At 35.2% G+C, this 16,777-nt stretch overlaps 1 protein-coding gene across 1 annotated transcript in view; it reads left to right on the top strand.

The window, feature by feature from the left end:
- IL1RAPL1 (interleukin 1 receptor accessory protein like 1) overlaps positions 1-16,777 on the top strand; it is a 687,913-nt gene that overhangs the window by 656,951 nt on the left and 14,185 nt on the right. The window contains exon 8 of the mRNA XM_078146133.1: positions 2,545-2,688. Within this exon, the coding sequence (XP_078002259.1) occupies positions 2,545-2,688 (144 nt within the window). The remainder of the gene's footprint in view (positions 1-2,544; positions 2,689-16,777) is intronic.

The raw sequence follows: 16,777 nt of genomic DNA, 5'->3' as shown, positions 1-16,777 counted from the left end.
TTTTGACATTTGTAAGTAGAATTCAAAAGGGAGGAAAAAAACCCATTACCAACAACAACCAAAACCCCCTTCTTTAGCTATTCTATTTTGCAGATTTCACATTAATTTCCTCATACCTTAGGAGATTCAATCATTTGCCTGATGATCCTTTCTAATATTTGTAAAACCCAATGACTTTTAGCAACATGTTCCATGACCCTCTGCTATGCTCTTAGAATATTAAAAAAATGAATGAGTTAAGCCATGTGCTTTCTAATTTTATAATGTATCCAAGTAAAGATATGTAATTGAATCAAAGATAAACCCACTGAGGCATCCATGATGTTTTTTTTCCATGGCTAGCTGAAATGACGCTTTCTCAATATCCCTTATTGCCACAGAGACATAGAAACCTGTATTTGTATGGGAAGAGTAGTGACTTTTAAGAGGAAATTATCCTGTCAAATATGGGAAACCATTAGGTGCTCCCTGAATGGATCTTTTGAACAGTTTAAATCATTCCTACCAAAGATAAGACTGTTTAGTGTAGATGTTATAGTTATCATGACTGACTAAATAGTTAACATTTTGAGTCATTCTAATGAGTTTTGCCTAAGCAAATATAATGCCAAGAGAGCTGTTATATGATAGTGTAGTCCTGTGCATATCTACTGCCAAAAGTAATTTTATACCTGCTTATTAACACTTTAATTTTAATTATAGCAGAAAAAATATAACTAAAGAGTAGTGTATATGTGTATGTATGTATATGTATATATACCTATATATTTGTATATATGTACATATGAGCAGTTGGTGCTCAGTGGATAAACTTCTGCTTGGAGTCAGGAAGAACCGAGTTTAAATATGGCCTCAGATACTTACTAGCTGTGTGACCTTGAGCAAGTCATACCTGTTTGCCTCAGTTTCCTCATCTGTAAAATGGGCTAGAGAAGATGGCACACTACTCTAGTATCTTTAAGAGGAAAACCTCAAATGGGTTCATGAAGAGTCAGCCATGACTGAAATGACTGAAAAATCACAAGACCTGTATGTATTTTGTGATGTAACTACTGATTAGAAATGTAGAAACAGGTGATGATAAAAGTAGCTGAACATTATCATATGTAATATGATGGAAAACTTTTATTAAAAGCTTGGTGAGAACCACATATTCGGAGTTATATATGCTTGGCATATAAAAACTGTATAATGATCTCATTCACATTTAATGAACCTTAGGCTTTTGTCACATATAATTAATTTTATAATTTTTTCATTTAAATCCATCTTTTTGTAGCAACAAATCAAGAAAATATACTTGATAATTTGGATTATGTGTATATATTCATGTATTTATATTTGTTAGGTATCATATACATGAATATATTTCAAATGACAAAGTGTATATATATATATGTATATATATATATATATATATATTACATAAGGGTATGTGTACACATACATGCACACATATATGCATGTCCACAATGCATGCATACGCATGCATATGTGTATATATACACACATATGTACATATACAGACATATATGTGTAAATGTGTGTGTGTTCCTTTGTTCCTAGCTTCTATTTCTTTTATGTGGTCTTCTGGCTTTCACTTCCTCTCTGTGTGTGTATGTGTGTGTATGTATATACACATACATACATACATACATACATATACATACATATGTGTGTGACACACACACACATACATACACACACATACACAAACGGTCTATGTGACCCAAATCTCATAAGCACTTTTATTTAAAATCCAATTAGAAAAAATAGCACTCTGCTAGTTAGTATTAAACTAATAGGAATGTTGGATATCAATCCATAACACTAATTGGATTGTAATCAATATAGATTGCTTAATATATAATTGACACTGAATTTAGATTTGACTCTGTAGTATTTTGTTAGAGATTTCATGGAATCATGGAGTTTGTGAGCTGGAAGGGAACCTTGATGATCACCTATTTCTACCCATAAGCTGAAAAATATTGCAATACTGGAAAAAGAATTTGCTCTACAATATATCCAACCAATTGGTCTTCTTTCCTTGAGGCCTTACACTGAGGGAGAACCCACAACATCCAGAAGTGCTCCATCTCACTTTGAGACAGCTTGAGTCTCAAACAGAGGAAGTTTTTCCTAATATTAATTAATTGGCCTCTTTGTAACTTCCCTCCATTTTACCTAGTTCTGGTTTTGGGGGCCTAATAGAACAAGTCTTGTTTTTCTGCCAATGGAAAGCTATTATGTTTTTTTTCCCTCCCACCTTATAAAACTTCCAAAAATGAAAAACAAATAAATGGCACCCCCAATTGTCTAATTTCTTTTTTCAGAAAATGGAGACTTTAATGAAGATAAACTCTTTGTCTATAAGGGTTAGAAAACACCTATCCTGTGTGGGAGAGATTTGAAAGTTGAATGTGTATGAGAGAAAAACAATATCCACATTCACTAATTTAATCCCCAGGCAGTGAAATAATATTGAAATATTTTTTTTCACTGGGAGAATACAGTGCCACGACATGTTGTGCTTTTTTACAGAGCTGATGTATACAGTTGAACTTGCTGGTGGGTTGGGTGCCATTCTGCTGCTGCTTGTATGTTTGGTGACAGTCTACAAGTGTTACAAGATTGATATCATGCTCTTCTATCGGAATCATTTTGGAGCAGAAGAAATTGATGGAGGTAAGAGATTCTTCATAGTTTATTTTATTTTTACCTTAATATTCTTGTTGTTTATATCCTCCAAATTTGTGTAAGCACGCACACACATATACACATATGGATCTATTGTTCCTGTAACAGAAGAAGAATTATCTAACAGTGGCTTTCTTAATTGTTCTAAGATCATTTGGTAAAAACCATCCTTTCTCTTCAGTTACATACAGTCTGTGAAGATGTGGGATCAGATAAGCCTCTCCAAATAGAAACATGACACCAACATCTTTTACAATTTGAGTCAGAATACTACATGCCCATTACAACCACAAATTGTGATTCAGAGGACAGCCTTCAGCTTCCATCACCCTGTAATTTATATTGAAAGGCCAGCTTTATGTCCTCATGAGCAAGAAGTGTCTCTTCTAATTGTGTTCCCAAATACATAGGTAGAAGTGAATCTTCATTTGCTCCTTGTTTAAGCTGATCAGTTTCAATAAACTGTTCTGAGTATTTTCAAATTTACTCCAGTCAGTGAGATCTTTTCTTTCTAACTTAACTCTTTTCAGCTAGGGCTAATGCAGATTTAAATCGTGTTCCTGAAAATATGGAGGGTAAAAGCAGAAGTATTAAATAATAGTGAAGATAGTGTTTTTCTTAGAGTGGAATAAATGTATATACTTTTTTTGGTAAACGAATCCTAAATTAACTCCTAATTAGTGACTCATCTGAATAGGGAATGTAGCACAGTACTTTGGGCACACATTACATGGTCAGCCAATGTTTGTTAAATTGAAGCTATTTCATTGGATAAATCTGAATGAATTTTCAGTACTTAAAATTAAGGCATCTGATCTATTTGATGGCTTAAGGGTAATTTAATTTTAACACTCCAAGTTCTCATTACGAATACAAGTTAAACGTCCCATTTTGAGAAAGGTATTTATTGACAAAATAGAGTTGAAACAATACATCAGTAGGTATGTTATAGAGAAATCAGCCACATATAAGTTTCTACCAGCATTTAATTATTATTCTATCAGCACTAAAAATTCTACCATTGTTACTTTTGGCAAGTCATTTAACCTCCCTGAGCCTCAGTTTCCCCATCTATAAAGTGAGGGTGAAATTAGATGGCCTCTAAAGTCCCTTCCTCCCCTAGATCTATGAGCTGCTCTGGGTGGAAATATTTCACATATATACAGTGTTATGTATTATTTCTTCACAATAATTCTAGGTAATAAAATTATTATCCCCAGTTTTATATATAAAGAACCAAACACTCAGAAAGATAAAATTGTTGGACCATAGTCACATGCTCTTAAAAACTATCAGAGATGATTCAGACCCAAATCTTGTGTCTAAATCCAGTGTTCACTCTAACATACCCCACTGCTTCCCATGGCTGCCTAGAGGTAAGGTTGTCACTGACAAGGGGTGTCCATATAACTGAATTAGAAGGCCTTCAAACCAGTGCGAGGAAGCAAGATTTCAAAAATGTTTCTGTTACTCAATATGTAAAGACATGTAGAATCTCAAGGGCAGAGCTCTCTTAATTCTGGATTTTGACCTCAACCCCTCTCCAAACTTAAGGTTCTAACATCTTCGTATCAGAGTTGAAACAAAGGAAATGTTGAATACTGGTTGACTGAATACCAATATACAAATTGTTCCACAAATAAGTTAAAAGATAATTTGTTCAACTGAAGTATAAAAATGAAGTTCCCAAAATCAAAAGAGATATAGTCTAGTAGCCAGATAGGGAAAAAAATGGTTTTGCATTTAGGCATTATCTACATCAAACAAGGAAAATGGGATTCATCTGTGCAATTAAATTTAATTCAGTTTTAGGTTAAAAAAAATAAAGCACTTTTTCACAGAATCAGGGGGTGGGAAGCACCTCTAAAGTCATTTTTGCCTAAACAGAAATTTTCTCTAAAAGATTCCTGATATGTGTTCTTCTGGTTTCCATTTGAAGACTTCCAGTGATGATTAACTCACTACTACATAAAATTTCTAATTTCACTTTTAGACTGCTATGAACATTGAAAAGTTTTTTTCTAACATAAAGTTAATTTTACATCTCTTCAGCTTTCATCCATCACTCCATATTCTATTCTCTAGGTCAAAACAGAACAAACTTTATCTCTCTTTCACATAACAGCCCTTTAACTGCTAGACTGCTATAGCCCTCTAGCTCCTCAAGTATTCTTTAATGTATCTATAGACAGATATATATAGATAGATAGATAGATAGATAGATAGATAGATAGATAGATAGATAAATAGATGGCCTCAGTTCATTTAACTGATCTTTGGGTGGTGGAGAGTCTCCATGATTTTTCTCTTTTTTCTCTTCCTTTGAATCTTCTCTTTATATTTCTCCTTCTAACACTGGAGATCATTTTGTTTATAACTATACTCTTATTATCCTGCCCATCCTCTTGGGCCTTTCTATAACCTTCTTTTGTCCCTATCTCCTATTTATTTTATGAGTTTAATGTTTCTATTTTTAGTTTCATCTGTGTGTTGTAGTAAATCTTTATTCAGATGAAACTGAGGCTTATGGCTTTGGCAGGTTGTACTGTGATATCTTCTCCAAGAACACCCCAAACTCACTCTTTTTAAACCATTAAGTAAGCTCTGCATTGGTTATACGTGGGGCGCTGGTACTTTATGGATCTCAGATAGTGAGAACTGAAGCTGTCTTGAAGTTTCCTTCAAGTTTTACTCAGCCTTCTGAGCTTGGCTTTCAACCTGCCCTGGCAGCTTCTCTATTCCACTGTCTCTACAAGAATCTGAACACCTCTCTGGAATCCTGGGCTGGGGAACAGAGTCTAGAGATGATAATTTAAATGACCAAGTAGAAAGGGCATCTCTGTGCTCAGATGGAGTGTTTGTGAGAGGATATTTGGAATCCTGTCCATCTTAGTGATTTGCCATCATACCGCATCCCACCCCCCACTTAATGATTTTTCAAATGGTAATTGAGAAGTTATTTCACAATTTTTCTTATTACCTTGGGATATAGTTCATCTGGCCTTGGATACTTGAATTCATTGAAGGCAACTGATTTTTTTTATTATTAAAAAGAAATTATTAAAAATAATACCAAGTCTTAAGATCAATCTCCTTGCTATAAACAAAAGCAACATAATATTTGAGTAATTTTCCCTTTTCGTCATTTTAACAACCCTGATATTTCTATGCCTCTTTCATCTTTTTGTGTCCCTAACATAGCTTTTCAAAAGTAATTTTTTGTTGTTTTTGTGCTTAGCATTCACCACAAGTCCCAGCACATTCTGTCTGAAACACTCCTGATTCATACCACACTTTTGTATTGATTCTTAATACTTGCTTTTATTTCTGTCTTCTGTATATAACTTAAAAATCTATATTGATAGGTGGTTTTTTGATGTACCCATATTGTACTCATTAGATTCTTCTCCATTTTCTTTGTGTTCAGTATTATATGTTTCTGTGGTCACAATTTTGCCGTTGAGAGCATCATTGGCCCTACTGGGCCAATTTTCCATACAGAATTACAGACCATGATATCCTGCATATCCTTTTTTTTTGAGTTCTTACAACTCTGATTACCCCATATCTAGGTTGTGCTGTAGAGACTGTCTGGTTTTATTCTCCTTGCATGGTCATTTCATTCAAAGCATCATATTACTTCTTTAGAAATAAGTTTCTTAGGGTGGAGCCAAGATGGTGGAAAGAAGGCAGTGACTTGCATAAGCCCTCCCCTAAAACCCACAAAGACTTTTAAATAATGACCTAAACCAAATCCTGGAATGGCAGAACCCACAAAAAGATGGGGTAGAACAATTTTTCCATCCCAAAACAACTTAAAAGTTTGGCAGGAAAGATCTGTCACACTGGGGTGAGAGTGGAATGGTACCCAGTGCATGCTATGCCAGTGCAGACAGGGCCCTAGCAAACCAGCAGCTACAGCGGCTGCTTCTGGAGCTCTCAATCCACAGACAGGAAGGAGATCAAACAACTGGTCAGAAGGAGATTACAGGGGTCTCTTTGATGACAATGGGGACAGGACTCTGTTGATTTGCCTATACTCAGAACAAGTTTGCAGTCCAAGGGCAAGAAGGAGCACTAGCATATCAGAGTTTGTAGCCACAGTGGAACAGGTGCCCTCATCACAGTTCCAGAGCAGAAAAGAGTACTTGTTGTCACTCACAGACCAGAGCACAGGCCAGGAAATTAGTAAGCACACCTCTCTTTAGGTCATACTACTTTAGAAAACCTGAAAACTTACAGGTCTCTAGAGGTATCTCTGAAAACAACTTCACAAAAACCCTGAAAGCAGAACCATACTTTAGCAAAGATTTAAAAGTTAAGAAATAGGCTGGGAAAATGAGCAAACAACAGGAAAAAATTCTGACCATAGAAAGTTACTATGGTGACTAGGAATATCAAAACACACACTCAGAAAAAGATAGCAAAGTCAAAATTCCTACATCCAAAACCTCCAAAAAATTTTGAAATAGTTTCAGGACATGGAAGAGCTCAAAAAGGATTTTGAAAATCAAGTAAGAAACATGGAGGAAAAAAAGGAGAGAGAAATAAGAATGATGCAAGAAAATCATCAAAAAGAATCAACAGCTTGATAAAGAAGGCAAAAAAAAAACTGAAAAAATAACACCTTAAAAAAAATGGGCCAAATGGTAAGAGGTACAAAAACCCAATGAGGAGAAGAATGCCTTTAAAATCAGAATTGGTCAAATGGAAATAGACATAGAAAAAATTCACTGAAGAAATGAATTCATTAAAAACTAGAATCAACCAAATGGAAAAGGAGGTGTAAAATCTCACTGAACAAAATAATTTCCTAAAAATTAGAATTGAACAAGTGGAAGCTAATGACTCTATGAGACATCATGAAACAATAGATCAAAACCAAAAGAATGAAAAAAATAGAAGACACTGTGAAATATTTTATTAGAAATGCAACTGATCTGGAAAATAAGTCCAGGATAGATAATTAAAAAAAAATATTAGACTTTCTGAAAGTCATGATTAAAAAAAAAAAGAGCTTAGACACCATCTTTCAAGAAATCATCAAGGAAAACTGCCCTGATATTCTAGAACCAGAGGGTAAAATAGAAATTGAAAGAATCTACCAAAATGAAATGAAAAGGGATCCCAAAATGAAAACTCCCAGGAATATTATAGCCAGATTCCAGAGTTTCCATGTCAAGGAGAAAATATTGCAAGTAGCCAGAAAGAAACAATTATTTGGGAGCCACAGTCAGGATAATATAACATTTAGCAGATTTTGCACATAACAGTCAGAGGGCTTGGAATATATTTCGGAGGGCAAAGGAGCTAGGATTACAACCAAGAATCACCTACCCAGCTAAATTCAGTATAATCCTTCAGGGGGAAAATGGATATTCAATGAAATAGAGGACTTTCAAGCATTTCTGATGAAAAGACCAGAGATGAATAGAAAATTTGACTTCCAAATACAAGGCTCAGGAGAAGCATAAAAAGGTAAACAGGAAAGGAAAATCATAACGGACTTAATAAGGTTAAAATGTTTACATTCCTACGTGGAAAGGTGATACTTGAAACTCATAAGAATTCCTCATTTTCAGTGCAGATAGAAGGAATATATATAAACAGAGGGCACAGATATAAATTGAATATGAAGAGATGATATCTAAAAAAGATAAAATTAAGGGATGAGAGAGGAATGCACTGGGAGCAAGTGAAAGGGAGAAGTAGAATGGGGTAAATTATCTCACATAAAAGAGGCAAGAAAGAACTCTTAAAGTGAAGGGAAACATAAGAGAAGTGGCGAGGAACTCTTGAACCTTAATCTTATCAGAATTGGTTCCAAGAAGGAATAACATGCATACTCAATTGCATATAGAAATCTATTTTACCCTATGGGAAAGGAGAAGGGAAAGGGGAGAAGAGTTGGGAGGGTACTCATAGATGGGAGGATGAATTGGGGGCATCAAAAGTCAGAAGCAAAAACACTTTTGAGGAAGGACAAGGTAAAAGAAGAGCAAGAATAGAGTAAATGGGAGAATAGGATGGTGGGAAATACAGTTAGCACTCATAACTATGTAAAAATTTTGAGGCAAGTTTCTCTGATAAAGGCCTCATCTCTCAAATACATAGAAAAATGAGTCAAATGTATAAGAATAAGGGCCATTCTCCAATTGACAAATGATCACAAAATATGAACGGTCAGTTTTACAGATGAAGTAATCAAAGCTGTCTAAAGCCATGTTTTAAAAACACTCAAAATTACTATTGATTGCAGAAATGCAAATTAAAACGATTCTGAGGTTACTACCTCATACCTATTAGATTTGCTAATAGGACAGAAAAGGAGAATGATAGATGTTGAAGGGGATATGGGAAAATTGAGACACTATGCACCACTGGTGGAGTTGTGAACTGATTCAACCATCATATACAGTAATTTGGAATTATGCCCAAATATTTATAGCAGCTCTTTTCTAGTGGAAAAGAATTAGAAAGTGCCCATCAGTTGGGGAGTGGCTGAACAATTTATAGTATATCATTGTGATGGAATACTATTGTGATGTAAGAAATGATGAGCTACCTGCTCTCAGAAAAAAAAAACTGGAGAGATTTACATGAATTGGTGCAAATTGAAATGAATAGAACCAGTAGAACATTGTACACAGTAACAGCAATATTGTAAGATGATCAACTATAAATGATTTAGCTATTCTAAGCAAATACAATGTTCCAAGACAACTCTGAAGGATTTGTTATGAAAAATACTACCCAACCCCAGAGAAAGAACTAATGGAATCTAAATACAGATTGAAGTATACTTTTTTAAATTTTATTTTTCTTGGGTTTTTATTTTGATCTATATTTTTATAACATGACTAATATAGAAATATATTGCACATGTATAACCTATATCAAATTGCTTGCCTTGTCAATGAAAGGAGTGGGGAGGGAGGGAAAGAATTTGTAATGTAATCTTTAAAATGAAAGTTGAAAATTATTTTTACATGTAATCAGGGAATATTAAAATATTAGACTAACAAATTAAAAAATAAAGAAATTTCTCCTTGTGCAGAATTAGATCTAGAATAACAGTTCTCATCACTATTTTCTCTTATGGAGACTAAATTTATCATAAAAGCTTATTTATAAATTATCAGCTTTTCTGTCTTTAATGGAGGGAGAGTTTTTACAACTATCTAGATTTTTAAAGTACCCCCTCATTATTATAGTGTGCTCCCATACTATGTTTATAAATCTGTTCCTTAATCTTATAAACTTAGTTTCCTGCCATTTTGTGCTTTTGACTCAGAAATCTATAGAATGACCTCAATTACTTTTGTTCATCCTACCATTGAACTTCACCCAAATCCTCTTCTGTTTGCTAGATATCTTTTGATGAGTATGTCATTTTGATATACATCGTATTACTTATTTTTATATAATCTGTTCCTTGTTATTAAGGTACATCCTCCCATAGATCTATTCTAGTTGTGAGTCATATTTCACTAAGTCTTAGTGATATCTGAAAGATGGAATTTGTCTTCTTACCTTAGTTAACATATCTAATTCCTCTTAACATTCTCCAGGGAATTAAATTTACTGATTACTGGAAGGACAATGTAAAGAAACATGGTGGTCTTGAATACGTTGCAATATATCACCAACTAAGAATTATACAAGAGAAGCAGTATTCAAAATATCATCAGAGATGTATAACCAGCAAAGTATTTGGACCTATTATGTATGAGAGATAATATGTTAACATTCCATTGTAATAAATCCCATGTAATGTTAAGAAATATTGAGGAAGGTCCTCAGTACAGTGAGTAGACCTTCCAAGGAAAATTTAACTCTGTTGTGCATAAATTTGGTTTTTCAGAGAGCTAGTTGTTAAACATGCAATAGCACACCCCTCACCAAAGGTCTTAGACAGTACTACACATTTTTGTAAAGACAGCTGAAGTCATGGGTTTTGTTACTATCTTTCTTTTTTAATATTATTTCCTGGGAATTCTTGGTCTTATTACTATTAATAACATAATTTGCAAATTTATATAACACTGAAAATGTACAAAGTGCTTTCTTCATATTAACACTATGATGTGGGTAGGACTAAAACTTATGTATATGAGGAAAGTGATGCTCAGAGTGACTTGCCAAAGGTCACAGAGCTAATAATTGTTTGATACAGCCTTTGAAACCAGGTCCAATCCCAAAGCTCTTTCTTGAATTTTATCCTGTCAGGATGACTGTTCTCCCAGTATCCTACTGCTACTATTTGTTACTGACATGTCAGATGTATCAAGAAAATTTTCTCTCTCCTCTTTTATTTTCCATTTAAAGTCCCTTTGATCAAATCCATAAGTCTCCAAGTAAATATGTTGTCATTTGCTCTCATATATATACTGTTAACTCTGACCTATAATTGTATTCTTTTAAGTTACGATCAAGAATTCTAGTTCTTATTCTCCTTTACCATTTTTCCCAACCACCTATTCATTTCTCCAAACAACCTTTTTGAATTTCTAAAGCTTTTATCTTTAAACAATAACAGTAATGATAACCACACTCACACCCTCAAAGTCTTTAGTTTTTTGTTCAGAGCTTCCAAATATCTAGCAATGCCTTCTCAGTTCCCTGTGGAACTGTAATTTGCCCCTGCGTAAATCACCAGAAGTGGATAGTTGTTGTCAGGTTTGACAAATCTCAGGATCCTCGCAGTCATGCCCTGGAAAAGACAGCATAGTCCCACTGTTGTTCATATGCACTTGATATAAGGCTGTCTCAGATTCTCTCAGCAGTAAGTTGCCAAAGAGCAGTTCAATTCAATCTAATTCAAAAGACAGCTATGCTTATTCTGTGTAAGGCATTATAATACAGAAACCACAAAGAAAAAATGAAACAATTCCTTCTTTCAAAGCCTTTATGTTCTAATAGAGACATGTCCCTTTTTCCTTTAACAAGTATTGGATGGCTCTCTCTAAGTTATACCTGCAGGCTGTCATTCATCATTGTAGCTCGATAAGTTGCTTCCTCTTTAGCATGTGCAGCTCCATATTCTATGGCTAGTTCAACCCCCTCATGCTATAGCTGAGGGAATTGAGGGTGGGAAGAAAGTAAGGAAGGAAAAGAAGAAGGATGGAAATAAAGAAAAGAGGGAGGAAAGAAGGAAGGAAGGAAGGGTGGAAGAAAGGGAGAAAGATTGGTTCAATGGTCCTTCACTTTTCCTGTGTTATAGAAACTAAGATTCTCCCTTGCCTCTTCAGAATCTTTTGTTTTGGGGGGGGAGACTTTGTTTTCCTTTTGAAGCGCTTCTTCCATTCTATCAAATACATCATACTCCCTGATAATTCATCAAATAGGGACATTCCTCTCCAGCCTTTTTATCTTATCTAATAGGGAAACATAGCTACATTTTGTGCACATGGCTATTACTGGTTACTGGCAGAAACACAAGCGTGGCAAACTTTTACACGCCACTGGATCATCTCTCTCACCCTCCTTACTTGAGGAAAGAAGATGTTTGGTTTTTTATTGTTTGCTTCTTGTTCATTTAACCAGCTCACCGAAATGCCAGGGACCCTCCTCTTGGTGCACCTAAGCTAGAATTTATCTAGACAAGACCATCCTGCATTTGCTGGGACTACTCATCTTGTATTAGGATACAATTTTTTAAATTTTTAGTAATATTTCAGTCACATCAGACTCTTTGTGACCCCTTTTTGAGGTTTTCTTGGCAAAGATACTGGAGTGGTTTACCATTTCCTTCTCCAGCTCATTTTACAAATGAGGAAACTGAGACAAACACGGTTAAATAACTTGTCCACAGTAACACAGCTAGTGTCTGAAGCAGGATTTGAACTCAGGAAGAGGACTATTTCTGACTTCAGACCCAGCACTCTATCCACTGTGCCTCCTAGTTGCTCCCATCAGGACATGTTGAAGGCTTAAGTGGATCTTAGAGGTCATGTAGTCCAACTCTTCTTTTTAAACATGAGGAAACTGAGGCCCAGAGAGGTTAAATTACAAGTTATGTAGGTTTTACTTGCTCAGGAGCATGTGATCTATAACTAGCAGTTTCTTGTCAGTACCCTAATGAAAACATAACATTTTCTCAGCTATTATCTTCCAGTAAGTCTTCTAATAAAACCAACCATATTTTTTTTTATTACTTTTCAATGTTCTTCTCTCCCTGGGACCACTGTTCAGTCTGCAGATAACATTTACTTAGTCTTACTTTTTCTTTGTTGTGGTATATTCTGTATTCTATCATACCAAATAACTCATTTGAATTTCTCATTTTCAATTTTGGGAGTGTTCTTGAAAGAGAATTGTCTTTTATTTTCTTTGCTGCCAAGAAAAAAGTATGGCATCTGTTTCAGAAGATGTGCATTCTCCTAGTTCCATTAATTAGTCCTTTGACTTCAGATAATTTATTTCAATTCTTTGAGCTGCAGTTTCTCTATTTATTAAACAAGTGAGTTTGGCTAGGTTATATCTAATATGTCCTCTGAGTCTAGGATTCTAACATTTAAAGGACCTGTTACTATTCAGACAACTAGCTTTGGCAATGATTTATATATTCTTCAATTATGTTTAAAGGATCCTCAGATCTAAATCTAGCACCTTTCCTAGTATAAGAGAAAAATCCACAAAAGACTCTGAATGACAATCTGATTATACGTGCCTCCTTGGGTAAGTGAGACAGAGTGGTCTTTGCAAGCTCTCTCCCTGCACAAAATTCAGAGAAGATGTAGATATATTCTGACTGCATCCTGTTGTCCTGATAACTCTTTTAAATAGCTTCTGAGCCATAATTCTATAAATTTAATAAAGGAGGAAGGAGGGGAAAACCACACTTATTAACATTAAGCACCTACTATGTTCTAGGCCCTGTGCAAATATTATTTCATTTGATCTTCACATTAACCCTAGGACATAGGTGTTACTTTACAAAAGCTGAAGCAGACAAAGATTGAATAACTTGCCCAGGGTCACACAGCTAGTAAGTATCTGAGGCTGGATTTGATCTTAGTCTTCCTGACTCCAGGCCTAACCCTATCTCCACTCCTCAGAAGTCTTCTTCTTGATGGCCTTGAAGGGTAAGAATGATTTTCAGAGCCTGACTCTCAGCTCTGGGGTATTCTTCCTTCACACCAGAATCATGAGCTCATGGACTCCTAGACAATCCTATGACGTTGAGGGGCAATGATACCAACTATCTTTTTATATCTTACAAGGCCGTGTACCAAGAGAAAAAAGATGGGTTAAGAGGCTACCCCATCTCAGACTGAGACTTGCCAAGATCATCATTAGCTTCTGGCTCAGTGGGTAGAAAGGAATTGCCCTCATCCATCAGCCCCCTGGAGCTCACAGAATCATCTTTAAGCTGCAATGTCATCAGAAAGAAGAGACTCGAGGGGTAGAGATTTTCCTTTTAGTATATCCACAGAGTTCTGACTCAGCACCCAAATAAAAGTATCATCATGACAGACAAAAAGCAGTAAAAGGATATCCCAAAGGATATCAAAAGGATATCCCTGACTGTTTTGAATTTCAGGGAAGGAAAGAATAGAAGGGGAAAATCTTTCAAATATCTCTAAGATAAAGCCATTTTTATGAACTTCAATCTCCCCTGTACAATATCTTTCGAAACACTTATAGCCTTCACCTAAAAAAAGTGACAAAGCTTCCTGTCTTAAACAATTCTGTATTGTGTACCCCCGTGCTCCACAAAAGTGTGTTCTTAAGAGCCTCCCAGATCATGGAAAAGAATTGCATTGATGATTTCTCAACCTACTTCTTCTATTTCACGTTTATTTTCCCCCCATGATTCCTTAATAATGTCTCCCTTTTCTTATTAGACTTTACTTCTGTATCTCCTCATAGCTGAATTCCCTTTCTCTTAGAATGTTTCTATAAATGCCAAAGCATCCAGTTAATTTCATTAGTCTAAGCAGTGAAAAACAAATCCCTTAGAATAGCTGTTTGGCTTAACATTATGGAACAACCAACCAGATAATAGGCAGGATCATTCATTTCCAATGGGATGCTTGCCATCACACAGTCATAGTCAGCATCATCTTATGTGAAGTAAATCATTGGAGAATAAGTTAATAACTAACTCTGAGTTTATGAAAGATTATTACAAAGATCATACTTACACATTTTTATAGTAGACAAGGTAAAGGGCTTCACTATTAGAAATAACATCCTACACCCCTGAATAATCCTGATCCAAGTACATTTACACAGTAAATTTGAACCTATCTCTTTAAGTTAGTGATATAAATTGACTACTTCTGTGGTACAAAAAATTCTGTGTTCATCATAAAGATTCAGAAGACAGAAAAAGCTCATAGATATTAACATTTGTCAATATTTTAGTGCAGTAGAGCAAGCATTGAACATAGAGCCGTTAACCTTATTTTGGGTCCCACATTCAACAGACAAGTAGCCATCATTCACCTTCATATGCCTCTTTTTCCTCATCCTGTTCAATTGGGAGAATGATATTTACTTTACCTACCTCATGGAGCTGTTATTAGGAGAGCATCTGGTAAACTGGTAAGTTCTGTGTAAATATAAATAGGTGTTTTTGAAAACAAAGCAAAATACTTGGGATATTTTTCAGAAACTTCTTAATTCTTGTTTTATTATGAAAATAATTGGTTTAAATACCTTGGCATCAATTTTATTCTGAGAAAATGAGAAATGATGAATTTAATCTTCTATTAGGCACTTTGAAATCTGAAAACTTTAAAATCAGCAGCTTGTTCTCAGTATCAAATAAATGCCTAGATCTTTGCTGGGTGGTTGATGTAGACACTGGGGGAACAGAGGAATTAGATATACATCAAGCCTCCCATTGATCTAGAAGCCAAGCATCTGCTCAAGCTAGGAATGGCTTTTTCTAACTACATTTAGGCTAGAATTATTTGCATGTGAACAGCTCCTTCCAATCCAGTGGGTGTTAGTTCAGTCTCTATAAATTATTCTACAGGATATGAAGTGATGAACTCAACTAGTATAATGTGTAATCAGCTCTTGGAGTCCATTTAAACATAAGCTCTGGATTTTAAAAGGTTACTAGTCTCGTTTGTCTAAGATAGTCTTTTTCCCCATGTGATGAAAGTGTGGATTTTTCTGCTGCAGTTTCAGCTGCAGCCCTGGTCTGTTTTTGTTGAAAGCTCTCAATATCAGTTTGAGCTCTGTGGTTACTGTGACAATTTATTTTTATTATTTCTAAAGTTTTATTGACAATTTTTATTTTATATCACAGTTATTCCCATATGTTAATCCTCCCTTTCCCCCATTCCTTTCCCTCTGCCACATGATCACCTAGAATCCCTTTGCTTATAGGAAAAATAAATAGTTAAGAAAAAACAACCAACCTAATAATTGTATCTGGCAGAATATACAATATTCCAGACTCATAGTCCTTTACTAATCCAAGAAAAAAAACTGGGTTTATATTATAAAGATTTGAAGACCAGATCCATTATTTACTGCCTGTGTGGCCTTGTCCAGGTCACTTGACTACTCTGGGTCTTGGGTTTCTCATTTGTAAAATGAAGGCATTATACCAGAGGATCTCTATGGTCTCTTTCAGCACTAGAACCTATGAAAGTCATATGGAAACTAAAGGGAAAAAGAGTTGCAAGGAGTGGTGAGTGGTTTCATTTCAGAGGACAGATAACATATGCTAAACATCTCTCGATAAAGAGTCAATAGACTCAAGGGGCATAAAGATACGCATATTTTCCAACATGTTCAACATACAAATAACTAAGCATATTTGTTACAAAAAAAATTGTTTTGTTTTGTTTCCAATGCTGGGGAAGTGGGAGGATGAATGGGAATAGCTAAGGAGTTTTGAAAGGAGAGAGAGAGAGAAAGAGAGAGAGAGAGAGAGAGAGAGAGAGAGAGAGAGAGAGAGAGAGAGAGAGAGAGAGAGAGAGAGAGAGAGAGGAGGGAGGTAAGGAAGGAGGCAAAGGAAGGAGGGAGGGAGGAAGGAAGAACAGAGTCATTGAATCATTTTTAAATGCATACAAACACACTGAATTCATTATATACCTAAAAAAGTGGCAAG

Source organism: Phascolarctos cinereus, unplaced genomic scaffold, assembly GCF_003287225.1.
Source record: "Phascolarctos cinereus isolate Bilbo 61053 unplaced genomic scaffold, phaCin_HiC Scaffold_726;HRSCAF=1367, whole genome shotgun sequence".
NCBI lineage: Eukaryota > Metazoa > Chordata > Mammalia > Diprotodontia > Phascolarctidae > Phascolarctos > Phascolarctos cinereus.
This window is presented reverse-complemented; position numbering and strand designations above follow the sequence as displayed.